The 15,074-nt window shown below is 46.6% G+C and overlaps 1 protein-coding gene across 2 annotated transcripts in view; it reads left to right on the top strand.

The window, feature by feature from the left end:
* ZDHHC14 (zinc finger DHHC-type palmitoyltransferase 14) overlaps positions 1-15,074 on the top strand; it is a 122,456-nt gene that overhangs the window by 58,334 nt on the left and 49,048 nt on the right. For both annotated transcript variants that reach the window (XM_049765361.1, XM_049765360.1), the window contains exon 2: positions 14,682-14,842. In XM_049765361.1, the coding sequence (XP_049621318.1) occupies positions 14,682-14,842 (161 nt within the window). The remainder of the gene's footprint in view (positions 1-14,681; positions 14,843-15,074) is intronic.

Below are 15,074 nucleotides of genomic sequence, written 5' to 3'. Positions count from 1 at the left end.
TTTTTTTTTCTTTTTTGTGGGGGGAAGGCATATCTGTCAGTGTTCAGGGATACTCATGGCTCTGCATTAAGTAGTTATTCCTGGCAGGCTCGACGGATGCTGAGGAAAGAACCCTGTCTGGCCGTTTGCAAGGTGAAAGCCCTCCCTGCTGTACTATCTCTTTGGCCTTTTGTGGGCTCCTCCAGGCGCCAGGCACTGAACCACAGACCCAGAACTATTATGGTAGTTAGTGAGTGTTCTCTTAAGTTGTTTCTTAGTGTACTGCTAGGCTGTCTGTCAGGTTTTCTGATAGGTTAGTGAGTTTTTTGTTGGGTGTCATTGAGTGTTGTGTTAGATTGTAAGTATTCTATTAGGTTATCATTGAGTAAGTATTCTATTAGGTTATCATTAGTTTTTCAGTGCGTTTTCAGTCAGGTTGCTAGTGAGTTTTCTGTTATGCTTTTTTCATTTACCCCATATGCTCATCCAACTGGTTATTTAACCCCTGAGCACATGTTAGTACTATCTTCTTCCAGAACTTCCTTGGTTTTCTTCTGTTGCTCTTGAGTTCTCTGCCTGCTTGCTGACTATGCTTCTCAGTCACTGTTTCTGATTTCTCCTTCTTCCTGATTCTTAGACTTTGCTATTTTGGGGGGTTACCCCTATTGCCTCTCCCAGCCTTCAGGAGAAAGTAAAAGTTTCTTCACTTGGAAGGTACTCACTTGGCTTGGAGGGGAGGGGTGGATGCTCCAGACTCTGAGCCTCTGGCAATGTTGACATCTATGGAAGTCCCTGCTCTTCAGCACCTTAGCCCTTGCTTGCCTGAGGTGGCCCAGTCCTGTTCTCCTTGGCTCCTTTCCTTTATAGGATTGATAAACTGCACTCTGTGCACAAAAATGTGTCTTTGTGTCAACTGTATGGCTGCCCTGTGGCCAGCCTGTCTACCCTCAGAGCAGGCCTTGTCCCATTCTTGTGCAATCCAAAATGTCTGACCCCCTCCCCCGGAGGTTCTCTCTTCTTTGGGGCTTGAGTACAGGGATTCCAAGATTTCCATAGAACATTACCTCCCAAGAAGTGGTTCTGATGACTATACGATTCCACAGAATTTATTGTGGAGGACAAGACAGGAAGAAGGGTCCCTGGACTTGTGCCCTTTGACTTATCTCTGACATGCTTCCTTCCTTGTGTCCTTGACTGTCAGGCATCACCCCTCTTTCGGCTCTGAGGAGAGTGAGGGTGAGGGTACAGTGGAATTCAAGTAAATTTGAGAGATGATTTTTTTTTTATTCTTATCTTTTGGCTTTTGGGTCACAGCTTACTATGCTTAGGGATTAGTCTTGACTCTCTGTTCAGAGATCATTATATGGTGCTGGGGATAAAACCCAGGTTAGCTACTCACAAGGCAAACACCTTTCCAGCTGTACTATTTCTCTTGTCTGAAAATGATATTTATATGACACATTAGTTACAAACAATATAGATACCCATGTTCATCCAAATGCCTTTAAGTCTCTGTACATGCAGTTTTTGTCCCAATAGTGATCCCAGTTTCTAGAGGGACCATTCCCAAAGGCTGATGGAGTTTATGGTAACTGCATGGCTGTGCCTTTTAGCTCCTGATTGATTAGAAACAGATGCCAGACCACCTGCTCCAATCCGCAATGATGAACTGTAATGTTCTAATGATGGTCACACCTTCCCTGAGTCAGAAGGCAACAGATGCAGTCCCTGAGATTCAATCTTGCTGGCCTCACCTGCAGAAGTACCTGGAGAAACTGGCACCTGAGGAGAGTCAAGGGTCAGTACTAGGCATGGCCACTGAACAAATTTCAAAGAAGCCAGATTTTCACCCAATTCTCCTGGTGTGCGGCTCAAGCTCTTGGCCTAATGCAGCCTTGGCTGGGGTCCTTCTTGAAAGCACTCTCCTCAGCCTGTGTCCACATACACCTGTGGGGCATTCACAGAGCTGCTCTGGACCTGGTCCTTTCTGCTCTGGGGATCTTAATGTTCTATCATTCAAAGATGATGCCATGGATAACAAACACATCATGTTCATCACACACATTTACACACATACTTGTATATTTGTGCAATACATATTTATTCACACACAGGTATTCACACATATGCATACATGTGCAGATGAGTGCACAAATATGCACATACTCATATGCATACATGTAAGACACATACCATAGTCTCTTCAGTATGAAAAACAATAATAATAATTCTGCTTTTTTAGACATGAATACATTTTGGGAAATGGCTGCAAATATCTCCCAGTATTCTATTCTTCTCTTTGCTTATTTTTATTACAACACTGATTTACCAAGTTGTTCATACTATAGTTGTTTCAGGCACTAAACATTCAAACACCAATCCTGCCACCAGTGTGATCTTCCCTCCATCAGTGTCCCCAGTCTCTCACCCACCACCATAGCCTACCTCCATGCAGGCACCAACAAATTGACTTCATAACATAAAGGCAAAGACTTTACAACATAAAGGCAAATGGGATGATCAAAATTTAAATCCACAAAGGTCAATTTGAAATGATTTTTCTGTCTCTTCAGTGTTACTAAAGTCATTATCTGGGATTGACTAGACTGTGGTTGGTGCTAGTTGGCCTTCTGTGTTTAGGTTTATTGACCTTGGTAGATTACTATGGAACTTTCCCATCATATTTCCTTTGATATTACTGGTCTGACACTATTATGAATTTTTTGTACTGTTTTTATTTCGATTCAGTTTTCTGTTATTGACAACCAAAAATATTTGGATTGAACAAAGAGTATTTTGGAGGTCTGAGCAATAGTGCAATGGATGAGGTGTTTGCCTTGCATGTGGCCAACCCAGTTGTAATCCATGGCATCTCATATGATCCACTGAACACTGCCAGGAGTCAGTGTCTCTCTCTCTCTCTCTCTCTCTCTCTCTCTCTCTCTCTCTGTCTCTCTCCCCCTCTCCCTCCTTCCTCCCCACCCCCAGTGTTTGTGTGTGATCCCAGTATTCTATTCTTTTTTTTTTTTCTTGGTTTTTGGGTCAGGTTTTCGGTGCTCAGGGCTTACTCCTGGCTGGCTTGGGGGACCATATGGAATACCGGGATTCAAACCACCGTCCTTCTGCATGCAAGGCAAACACCCTACTGCTGTGCTATCTCTCCAGCCCCCAGTATTCTATTCTTAAATGTCTACACTCATCAGAACTTGGGGTTTGATCACATGCGTTCTTGCATTCTGTAACTCACTATGCCAGTCTCATATTCCCCCTAGCTTCAGACAGAGCATGGTGTCTCTGACCTGGTAGACAGTTGGCATTTCATTAGTGGTGTCAGAAAGCTCTAAAGGATCCAGGAAAGGAAGAGTCCCAGTAACTAGGAGCCTAAGTGTAGATGTGTGTAGCTGTCATCCCAGTGTTCTAGAACAGTCTTGAAGATGCTTCTTGGAGAATGCATCTGCTCTCAGTCACTGTATGTGGGTGTGATGGTGACAATGTAGATGCCTCAGCTGCAGACTCGGGGACAGACCTGCCCGCATTCTTTCTTGTCATTAGCACAGATTGCTCTCAGTAGCTCGCTGTTCTCTTGAGATGGAAACAAAATCCAAAATCCAGTGCTGTTCCCTTCTTGGCATCCTTCGCTTTTGCAACTGTGCACTAAGAATTGGGGGGTGTCCCATGTTTGCACCTGCTCAGTCCACCTGGAGTGTTGTTTATAGACACACAGACTCAAAGCTCTATTTACATTTTGCTATTTCATATTTACCCTGATGCTGTACGTATTTGCTCCATCTAATATCATCATTATTGTGACCGAGTATGCAGTTCTGAGAGGTTTTTTTTTTTCTTTCATGGCTATGTGTGACTGATTGCCTTCATTGTGCAAATGAAGAAAAGCTGAGGTTCAGGGAGATTTGAACTAACTCTCCTAGGTAACATAGCTCATCACAGTATCAGAGTTCAGAGCTAGAATCTCCGAACTGCTGCAAAGGAAAGTCTGGAAGGAACGTAGAACATACTGATTTTCAGTGGGTAGAGAAATACAGTGGGTAGGGCTTTATTTTTTTTTTTATTTGAATGTGGCCAACCCAGATACAATCATCAGTACCCACTATGGTACTGATTTGAGAGTGCACTCACCAATGTGAGTGCAGAGATGGGAGTAAATTTTGAGCATTATGTGGCCAAAAAAAAATGCCATTTCCCCAAAACCTTATAGCTTCCCAAAGATTGACATTCAGAGGTCTCACTGCTAGAAATAGTCACTCCCCTAGCTGTCTTTCTATGGACACCCACATGATCCTATGCAGACAATCTCTCAGCCTGGCTTCCTGAGTGATGGTGTCCATGGGCAGGATTTTCTTTAGCAAGTGTGAGAAGTGTAGGCATGAAACTAGAACAGAAACATAGCAACTGGGATGCCAAGTACTGAAGGCGAGTGGGCACAAGAAGCATCTGGGTCCCCCCCTCACTTGTTGGAGCTGGCAAATAAGCAAGTCCATGGCACTCAGACAGACCTGTCCTGGGGTCTTTGCCCACCTTCCCCCCACCCCATAGAGCCCCTGGAAAGAAAGTCCCTTTAGCCTCTTTCACTGGTCCTCTCAGTTAGGGTTGGCATTGCGCCTCCTAAGGAAAATGGATGGAAGGTGGTGCTGTGAGGACCGTCCACCAAACAGTCTCTCATGAGACTCAGCCTCAGTGCCAACTGGCTCCAAGGCTGAGCTTTCACATCTGTGCTCATGAGTAGGCAGTGGGACAGAAAGAATAAGTTTGGCAAATGTCTTACAAACTGAAAGGTGTCTGACTTCTCCTTCTGGTTGTGGGAGGCCTGGAGCCTGCTGACCATGGAAGGCCTGGCACCTGCTGACCATGAGAGAATCTGTCTGCCCCTGACTATTGGGGTGGACCAGCTTCTCTGTGCTGCTCCAGAAGGCATGGCCTGGTGATGAAAGTGCTGGATCAGGGGTGTGGCCTTATTGTACTGGGCCATGGGACATGAGCTGAAGTGTGGCCCAGGACCAATGATGATAATTGAGGCCAGAGGACATGCCTCGTCCACCAGTACTGGACACCAGGTTGCCAGGTGTTCAGACAGCTGTGCTTTGGCACCATCCCATGCTCAGGTTCTGGGCCTGTCCTGTCCAGGGCCCTGTCCCTGCCCAAAGGCTTCAGACTCAGGAGCATCAGCAATGCTTTGGCTTCTATTCCGAAGCCCTAAACCTTTTTCCTTCTGCATGGTGCAGTGTAAGCTCCATGAAGAAAAGGAGTTTGTGTGAGGTAAGTCATAGTCGGGATATCACACTGAAACTTTGAGGGATAGTTGCACTAGTAGGACCCCAATATTCCCCTCAGAGAAAAAGGAATGTGTGGGTCAGTGAGATGTTGTACCTTGACCCCAAGACCCACCAAGCAGCACCCTTGGAACCACTCCTGGTTTGGTATCCACCAGAGCACAATTGTAAATAGGGACAGGGAGATAGATTAGCAGCCCCCCCCCTCCCAGAACTGGTAGGTATAGCCCTGGCATTCCCCAAGCACCACTGGGTGTGGCCCTAGTGACTCTCAGGACTCCCAGCCTAACCAGCAGCTAAGCCCAGCACCAACCATTGGACCTCCTTTTGTGTTGGGCAAATGTCTGTGATGTAGTCCTCAGGCCCCTGGAGTGCTGCTTAATTCACTTGCCAAAAAATGAATTAAAAATAATAGAAAAATGGGGAAATTATATGTTGCAAAAAGAACTCCACTCAAAGGATGAATAAAAAAACTGCTTAAAAAAGGTTAATCACAGAGACCACAAATAACCTTGCATGTGGTCAACACTGGCTCAATCCCTGGCACCATATGTGGTCCCCAACCATCCCCTGGAGTGACCTCTGAGCACAGAGCCAGGAGTAAGTCCTGAGCACTGCTGGGTGTTCCCCCACCAAAAAATAAAAATGCCACAAAAGGTTAATCATAGAACTCACAGAGGAATTAAGTTAGTCATAAGGATTGTGGCAGAGAAGGATGTAGCTACAGCGTGTCTCAAATAGTGTTGTTCATTCACCGATGATTCATCATAGTTTGGAGAAGAACAGAAAGGCTCCCCACGTTGGATGAAACTGCTCTGTTCCGGAAATGGGTTTCATTCAATCATTTTGCTCAAAGTGGCACTTTCCAATGACCTGGGAGCATTGTAAAGTATTTAAGAGGCCCAGAGGAGGATGCTAGAGCTCCTGTTTTGCAGTCACAAAGCTAGAGGTTTGATTCCCAATCCTGCCTCCACCTCACTGCTTGAGATTCAGCAGTATTGCTGAATGTAGCACCAGCCACATGATTGTTTGAGTATCATGGCAAACGGAGATCCCGGAAAGCTGGGTAAACAAGTATGTGGGCACCACTGCTGAATGTGGGTGTACTTGAGAGTGATCACTAGTATGTGCAAGCCCTGGGCATCATGGCCAGGATGGGAATGATGGAGGAAGGGCAGGTGGAACTGGACATCACAGTGACGTGAGAATGATGGGAGGGAAAGGCAAGCAGAATCCAGTTCTGGGCAGATTCAGTTTTGTTCCCTTTCCGCCAGGCAGCCACGCATGAAGTTCTCATCCAGGTCTCCAAAGTGCTGTCCTAGGGTTCGTGGGGTTTATTAACAGCTCATTTTACTTTCTGCCTCTCTTTATGGGAAATAGAGCTATGCTTCGACCCTTAAAAATATTATGTAGTAATATTTGGTCTCTGTGATTAACATTAATTAATCAAAGTTTTATTTACTCTTCAATCAAAAGCATTGTGTTTCTATTTTGTGTAACTATATACAGACTGTTTTACATTTTGGTGGAGAGCGGGTTGTCCAGGGTGTTGATGCATCTCGATCTGTACGCATGTGTGGACTGTCTGTTACTATTACAGGCCATTTTGCAAAGGATTGTGTGTGTTAAAATCTGAGTCCCCAACTCCTCTGAAGTTAGGATGCTGGGTGATGTCTCGGGCAAGCAGGCCCCATTCCTCATAGCTCAGAACTTTGTTCTGAGGAGAAGCCAGGCAGGAAGGCAGTGTGGACCCATCATGTGCCAGGGTATGATGAGGAAATGGAGGTGGGAACCAGGCTGCTGGGGAGAATTGCAGTGAGCTGCTGCCTTCCACTTGCCTGGTCTGCTCAGTCACAGTCTGACAATGAAAGGGACCCCGAACTGAGACCAGGAAGGAATGGCAGGACTTTGTGTTTCTCCTGGTAGAGCACAGGCCCAGCTCCTGCCCTCTGGGGTGACACCCATGCCTGACACAACCTAGGGTGCTTGAGGAGTGGTGAGGAGGTCTGGTGGGGTTGTAGAGTCAGGCCTACAGGCACCATGTGGCCACCATAGGGGACTTCCTGTCACAAGTGACTCCCAAACATGGGGGTGCTATGTGGAGACCCTCTCTCATCCTAGTGTCTAAATGCCCCTCAGGAAAATGGGGTGATGTCTTAGGCTCTGTTGACTGACTCATTTCACTCCTATTCGGAAAGGGTCCAAGAAGTGATAGGAGGATGGTGCGGAGGAGGGTCGTGGCACTTTGGTGGTGGTGGAGGGCAGCGGCTCTGTCTGTTCATGCAGAGGGCACATGGAATCTGTGGCACGAGGACCTCCCCCAACAGTGAACAAAGGAATAAGCCTGCAGCACTGAGACAGCTTTAGACATAGGGATCTGGATCGATCTAAAATAGCTCTGTGGAGAAGTGGGGAACAAAGAGCTCAGCTATTCGAGTGCCTCTACCTTGGCACCTTGAGGGCTCCCTAACAATATGCCTTGTCACTGTGGTGCCTGAGAATTGATGGAATGTGCAATTGTGGGGAGAGAGAGAGAGAGAGAGAGAGAGAGAGAGAGAGAGAGAGAGAGAGAGAGAGAGAGAGAGAGAGAGAGAGAGAGAGAGAGAGAGAGAGAGAATCTGTGGATGGCTTCTTGCAGGGACTCCATTGGGAACAGGCCCAGCTCCCCCTCTCCAGGGAAGCAGCGGTGGCAGCAGCCTTACCCTGGCCAGTTAGATGGTGCAGGGGCCTGGGTGCTGGCAATGCCTGGTTTGATCTTTAGCATCATATATAGTCCCTTGAGCACTGTCAGGTATGATCCCTGATCATAGAGCAAGGAGTAAGCCTTGAGCACTGCCAGATGTGCCAATCTCCTAAAAAAGGCAGCCAAGCTTGAAAATTCTGTTGGGGACCCAAGAAAACTCCAAGACCTCTCCTCTGACTACTTTTTTTTTTTTTTTTTTTTTTTTTTTTTTTTTTTTTGGTTTTTGGGCCACACCCGGTGACGCTCAGGGGTTACTCCTGGCTATGCGCTCAGAAGTCGCTCCTGGCTTGGGGGACCATATGGGACGCCGGGGGATCGAACCGCGGTCCGTCCTAGGCTAGCGCAGGTAAGGCAGGCACCTTACCTTTAGCGCCACCGCCCGGCCCCCTCTGACTACTTTTTTAGACACCCATCTCTCCTCATGCAGCAGTGGGTAGTGCTGTGTGTGACCTAGCCCCATGGCACTGCGTTCCTCTAGAGCCCACAGAGAAAATCCCCATTTCCCAGTGACTCTCAACCTGGTGGGTGATGCCTCACCTTGTCTCCTAACAAAGTTAGAAGCTGCAGTTCTTGGAGCAGAGATGGGGCAAATTGGTTTCTTCATCCACCCCTGAGTATTATGGCACTAAGAGTTTCAGTGTTCGCAGAAATATTCAGGGAGTCCATCCCCACCCCATCTTTTCCCTTGCTTTGCCTCTCATCTTTCCCTTGTGTCCCCTTTTGGTCCCGAATCCATTGCTTCCCTCACACCCCTCTCCCCTGTAATAATGGTAGACACTTGTTAGGTGCAGTTAGTAACATGGTAATTCTTAAAACATTGGGAGTCTTATCATGTGGGATGTCATGCGGGAAAATGAAAGTCCTGGGCATTTTGCAAAATCATCCATTTTATTGTTCCACTTGTAGAGTAATGGGGGAGATTTTGAAGCCATTTTCTTCCTCTCTATATGTCTCCAGCAATGTGCTTATGTTTGCTTTGGAATGGTACTTTCCTTCCTAAGAATATGATTAAGGGGTACCTCATAAGATGAATGTTGTTTGAGTCCAGGCAAATAAATGAAAAATGCATTTACCTGAGCATGACTCATAGGAAGAGGGGAAAGGACTGTTTTTATTCCAACTTTCACAACCTTTACTCTCTCCCAAAGCAACAGCGGCTCTTTCAGTCCAGGCATCACAGGCTCAGATTCTTCCCTTTTACAACTAGCGACTTTTTTTTGTTTTGTTTTGTTTTGTTTTGTTTTGTTTTTTGGGCCACACCCGTTTGATGCTCAGGGGTTACTCCTGGCTAAGCGCTCAGAAATCGTCCCTGGCTTGGGGGGACCATATGGGATGCCAGAGGATCGAACCGCAGTCCTTCCTTGGCTAGCGCTTGCAAGGCAGACACCTAGCGACACCTCGCCGGCCCCACAACCAGCAGCTTTAAGCATCATGGAACTGCACCTGTGCAGGCAGGACTCTGAAACCAGAAAGAGTAGGTGAACCTAAGAGTTCTGAAACAGGGTAACCCTCCGAGCTTGCTACATCATAGAAGTGAAATCTTATCCCCTTCCTGGAGGAACGCCAATTGTGTGACTCATTCCTCCACCTGGCAGAGCAGAAACCCCATGTGGGACTTACCATTGGGGTGTTACTGGGAGGAAACCTCATGAGCTACGATAAATGGGTGTGTTTTCAGCAGGTTCCCATTTAAATTAAAAGGAATATAGTTGGCTTAGTTTGGAAAGGATTCTCTATTCAGTGTCCCAGTGGGCCACTAGCTGATTGCCACACCCAATGGAACTCAAGGGTTAGTTCCTCCTGGCTCTGCGCTCAGAAATTATACCTGGCAGGCTCAGGGGACCTTATGGGATGCCTGGGATCGAACCCGGGTGGTTGCATGCAAGGCATAATGCCCAATGTGCTGTGTTGTTGCTCTGGCTCCTGATCACCCCCCCACTCTTTTAATTTTTTTTGGTTTTTGGTTTTTGGGTCATACCCAGCAGTGTTCAGGGGTTACTCCTGGCTCTGTGCTCAGAACTTCCTCCTGGTAGTTCTGGGGAACCACATAGGATGCTGGGATTCAAACCACTACTTGTCCTGGATCAGCTGCGTGCAAGGCAAACACCCTACTGCTGTGCATTCTCTTCAGAATCTTCTGATTCCCCCACTCATAATTCCCCAACTCTTTCCAACCTATCTAGTAAATATGTTTATTTGTTTATATTTTGGGCCTCTGAAACTACTCAGGAGACCAGGATGCCCCATTGATGATTTTCAGTTCACTGGACCTTTGGTTCAATACAAGGACTTAGGATGTGAGACTGCTTGAGTGTTGACTTAGGTTGTGAAACTGCTTGAGTGTTGAGTATCTGGGATAACTGGGATACCCAGGCCACCCCAGAGATGCAGAGGACCTCCAGGATCCAAACCAGTAATGCTGAGGGGCCTTCTGGGCTGCATCTGACAAAGCTGTGGAGGGCTGGGGGACACCAGGCCATGCCATAAATTGCATCCTCACCTCTCTACTATGGCCTGGCCCCTGTTAGTTTTTTTTATTGTTGTTTATTTGTTTGGTTTTGGGCCACACCCGGTAACGCTCAGGGGTTACACCTGGCTATGCGCTCAGAAGTCGCTCCTGGCTTGGGGGACCATATGGGGTGCCGGGGGATCGAACCGCAGTCTGTCTTAGGCTAGCACTGGCAAGGCATCTCTAGCGCCACCACACTGGCCCCGTTAGTTTGTTTTTTTTTTTTAACTAAAGTTGCTTATGTCCCACCAGGAAGGTCCTACGGATGAAGAGAGCCATCAGTGAAATTTTGGCTTCCCATCTGAGGTGTTAAAAGGATCGTGTAGACCCCAGAATGTCTACCACAGAATCCCTTTCACATCAAACTCAGCCCTGTGTGGCAAACCATCTCTCCTTGGGCAAGTGTGGGATCTGGGACACAGTCATCTATCAATGAGAAAATGACTCCTTGATAATATACACCAATTGCACAGCCTTTGGTTCTGTAGCAATAGGCCCAGCTTTCATGTAAACAACATCAAAACGCAAATAATCACTTTGCCTAAATTTTTACTTTGCAAGGAAACAGCCACTAGAACTGAAAAATAAAAAAGAATAAACAATAAACTCCCTTTGTCATGGTACCAATGCACCGTGGATTGATTCATAATCTGGAAGGGCTGTCTTTGCCCTGAACAGACACCGAGGGGATGGATTTTGATGGTCAGCATTTACTGACAATCAAACTTCCCTAAACCAGCTGATGTCTGCAGCACAGAGCATAGGAGGGCAGGGGATAATACCTTTTCTTCCTGCTCGTTCTGTCTGCTAAATTAGCTCATGCCTTTTGGGTAGGAACATGAAGCCTTAGAAGATGATTTGTTCCCACTCTCTTTCTCACAGTTTTAGGTTGCCTTTTTAAAATATCTTTATTTAAACACCTTGATTACAAATATGATTGCAGTTGGGTTTCAGTCATGCAAAGAACACCCATCTTCGCCAGTGCAACATTCCCATCACCAGTGTCCCAAATCTACCCCACCCACCTGTATTTGAGAGAGGCTTTCTACTTCCCTCATTCATTCACATTGTTATGATAGTTGTCATTGTAATTATTTCTCTAACTGCACTCACCACTCTTTGTGGTAAGCTTCATATAGTGAGTTGGCCTTCCAGCCCTCCTCTCTTTTGTTTCTGAGAATTACTGCAAAAATGTCTTATTTTTCTTAAAACCCATAGATGAGTGAGACTATTCTGCGTCTATCACTCTCCCTCTGACTTAATTCACTCAGCATAATAGATTCCATATACATCTATGTATAGGAAAATTTCATGACTTCATCTCGCCTGACAGCTACATAATATTCCACTGTGTATATGTACCACAGTTTCTTTAGCCATTCATCTGTTGAAGGGCATCTTGATTGTTTCCAGAGTCTGGCTATTGTAAATAGCACTGCAATGAATATAGGTGTGAGGAAGGAATTTTTTTTGTTTGTTTTTCGGGCCACACCCATTTGATGCTCAGGGGTTACTCCTGACTAAACGCTCAGAAATTGCCCCTGGCTTGGGGGGACCATATGGGACACCGGGGGATCGAACCGAGGTCCTTCCTTGGCTAGCGCTTGCAAAGCAGACACCTTACCTCTAGAGCCACCTCGCCGGCCCTGGAATTTTTTTTTGAAATATATTTTTTATTTAAGTAACATGATCATAGTTGGGTTACAGTCATAACAAGAACACCCCCTTTCACCAGTGTAACATTACCCCCTCCCCCCTTCCCATCCCCTGCCTGTATTCGAGACAGGCATTCTACTACAGTTATTTGTTTTTTTTGTTTTTTTTTTTTTTTTGGTTTTTGGGCCACACCCAGTACCGCTCAGGGGTTACTCCTGGCTATGCGCTCAGAAGTCGCTCCTGGCTTGGGGGACCATATGGGACACCGGGGGATCGAACCGCAGTCCATCCAAGGCTAGCACAGACAAGGCAGGCACCTTACCTCTAGCACCACCACCCGGCCCCATGTTATTTGTTTTTAAGTTCAGTAAGTTGTTTTTTTTTTCTTAAAGGATAAGAGTAAAAAAATATAATAAAGGTGTGATAGTGGCAATCGCTGTTGTTTGCATAGGTCCAGAAAAATGGGGAAAATGGAAAAAAATCCTTGACCTGATTACAAAAAGGCCTCACCCCAGAAGTTTATTGGTATAAGACCAACTCTGGGTTCCAGGCATACCAGTCCGTCCAACCCGAGTCATTCTCCGTGGTCCCAGTGAAACTTTTTCACACTTTAGCTATTGTTGGTATCAGATTCTTATATTTAAAGACTCTGGATTCTGTGCATTTCTTTCATCGATGTCAGGCTGATGTGGAGCATCCTCTAGTTTCAGCATACCATTAAATGTGGAGCGATCTGCCCTGCATGCAGACTGTTACTGAGTCATCTGGGTGTTGGGATCACTCTTTGGAGTAAGTCAATGTCAAAGCAGTGGTAGGTCTTCCCTGGTAGAGGCTTGGATCCTGGTAAAGTTATAGACAATTATGGTTGTTTCCATAGATGGTATCCATTGTTCAGGTGTGTGTGGGTGATGCCCATTCTTCTGAGGCCTAAGCCAAATCATTATGCAAATGTTCAGGGTAAAAGGCCTAATTACATTACCAAATTTGTGTTCCTATCTCTATTAGATAAGAACTTGTTTGCATATGTATTATTTTCCCATTTTAATGTGCCTGTGCAAAAGAGAAGCAATGCCACAAGATATTGTTGGTGCATCTGGGGGCCAACGAATAAAGTCCAATATTCCCTGTAACTTGGTTCAAACATGAAATCTATAGAGAAATACTCTTCTACCAGTATTGCTTATAAAACAGATCTCAAAGGGGGAAAATCAAACAATCAAATAACAAATCCAGTGGACAAAATTGTCACTATATGAGGATGTTCGACAAGAGTTATAGATGTTAAGGGAATACATCCAAGATATACAAAGGAGATACACGTGTCCCTTTTATGTTTTAGAAATAGTCAAGAGGGATGGGGGGTATGAGGAAGGAATTTTTTAATTGTATTTTTTGTGTTCCTAGGGTATATCCCTAGGAGTGGTTTAGTTGGATCATATGGGAGCTCAGTTTCCAGTTTTTTGAGGAATCTCTATATTGTTTTCCATAAAGGCTTTTCTTTTTTTTTGGGGGGGCCACACCCATTTGATCCTCAGGGGTTACTCCTGGCTAAGCACTCAGAAATTGCCCCTGACTTGGGGAGACCATATGGGACACCAGGGGATCGAACCTCGGTCCTTCCTTGGCTAGCGCTTGCAAGGCAGACACCTTACCTCTAGCGCCACCTCGCCAGCCCCCATAAAGGCTTTTCTTACAGCTTTGTGAAGATGAGGACACCCCTCCCTGGGTATTATGTAGGTCACCATCCTTCTGCTGGACGAATGCATGTTTGTAGATTTGGCAGCTGCATTGCCCTGATCTTGTAGTGAATCCAGACCAGGGATGTGCAGATGGGAAGCCTCAGAAATGCTCCTCAGAACTGGACATCTCTACTAGCCCCCATAGCTCAGGAGAAGGCTGTAGCCCTTGCCTGTCTGGGTCAGAGCAGGAGTGCTGACATGTTCCGTGCCACTTTGGGGCATGAGCTGGTGAATCACCCTTGCTTTCTTAGGAGGCCCAGCAGGGGCTGCCAACACCTCCCTCTGCCTACAGGAACATCCGATCCTACTTTTCCTGAGTTGCACCTTATGGTGTCTGAGACTGGGGTGGGTCTCTTTTTTTTTCAACCTAAATTCTATCATATTTATTAGCAATGTGGTCCAAGAGTTTGTTGCTGGGGAGGGGGTGGGGATGACCTTTCCATTCCTGTGAAGCTGGGACATGCTGAATAGACACAACAGGTGGCTATCTTTACCTCGTGCAGAGCCACTGTGGAATCCATGCCTCAAATGGCCTAGGAGGATTTGCCATTCTCCTGCCAGGGTCTCAGCCAATTTGGGGGTGTGGGTGTGGGTTGTGATTTGAAAAGAGAGGTCAATGGTCCACCTACACTCACTGTAAAGATTGGACATTGGTGCATTTTCAGTGGAAATCAGTGGCAAGTGTGTCCCAGGCCTCAGGGGAGATGCAGCCAACTTTCTGGCAGTTACTGACTTCCTGGTCTCCCCTCTCTTTCCCCTGCTGGCAGCTGCCCGTACCTCGCACTGAATGTCACACCAGCCATCCCCGCTGTGGGTGCTGTCCTGTTCATCTTCGTTATGGGGACCCTGCTGCGGACCAGCTTCAGCGACCCTGGCGTCCTGCCTCGAGCCACGCCCGATGAAGCCGCTGACCTGGAACGGCAAATAGGTAACCATGCTGCCAGCCCTGTCCTGACCCTTGACCCTCGCTGTAGCTGGGCCTACCTGGGTGGTGGCCAGAAACTGGAGCATCCTGGCACTCTGCATTCCCTTGGAGGCAGGTGGCCTGAGCCTGGGTGGAGTGGGGTACCACAGGTAGGCCCCAAGGCTGCAGACAGGTCATGGCACTGCAAGCCACAGCCACTGAGTTTGTCCCCATGTCTAGGGAACACCAGCGGCCA

The sequence above is a fragment of the Suncus etruscus genome, chromosome 18 (genome assembly GCF_024139225.1).
Source record: "Suncus etruscus isolate mSunEtr1 chromosome 18, mSunEtr1.pri.cur, whole genome shotgun sequence".
NCBI classification, from domain to species: domain Eukaryota; kingdom Metazoa; phylum Chordata; class Mammalia; order Eulipotyphla; family Soricidae; genus Suncus; species Suncus etruscus.
This window is presented reverse-complemented; position numbering and strand designations above follow the sequence as displayed.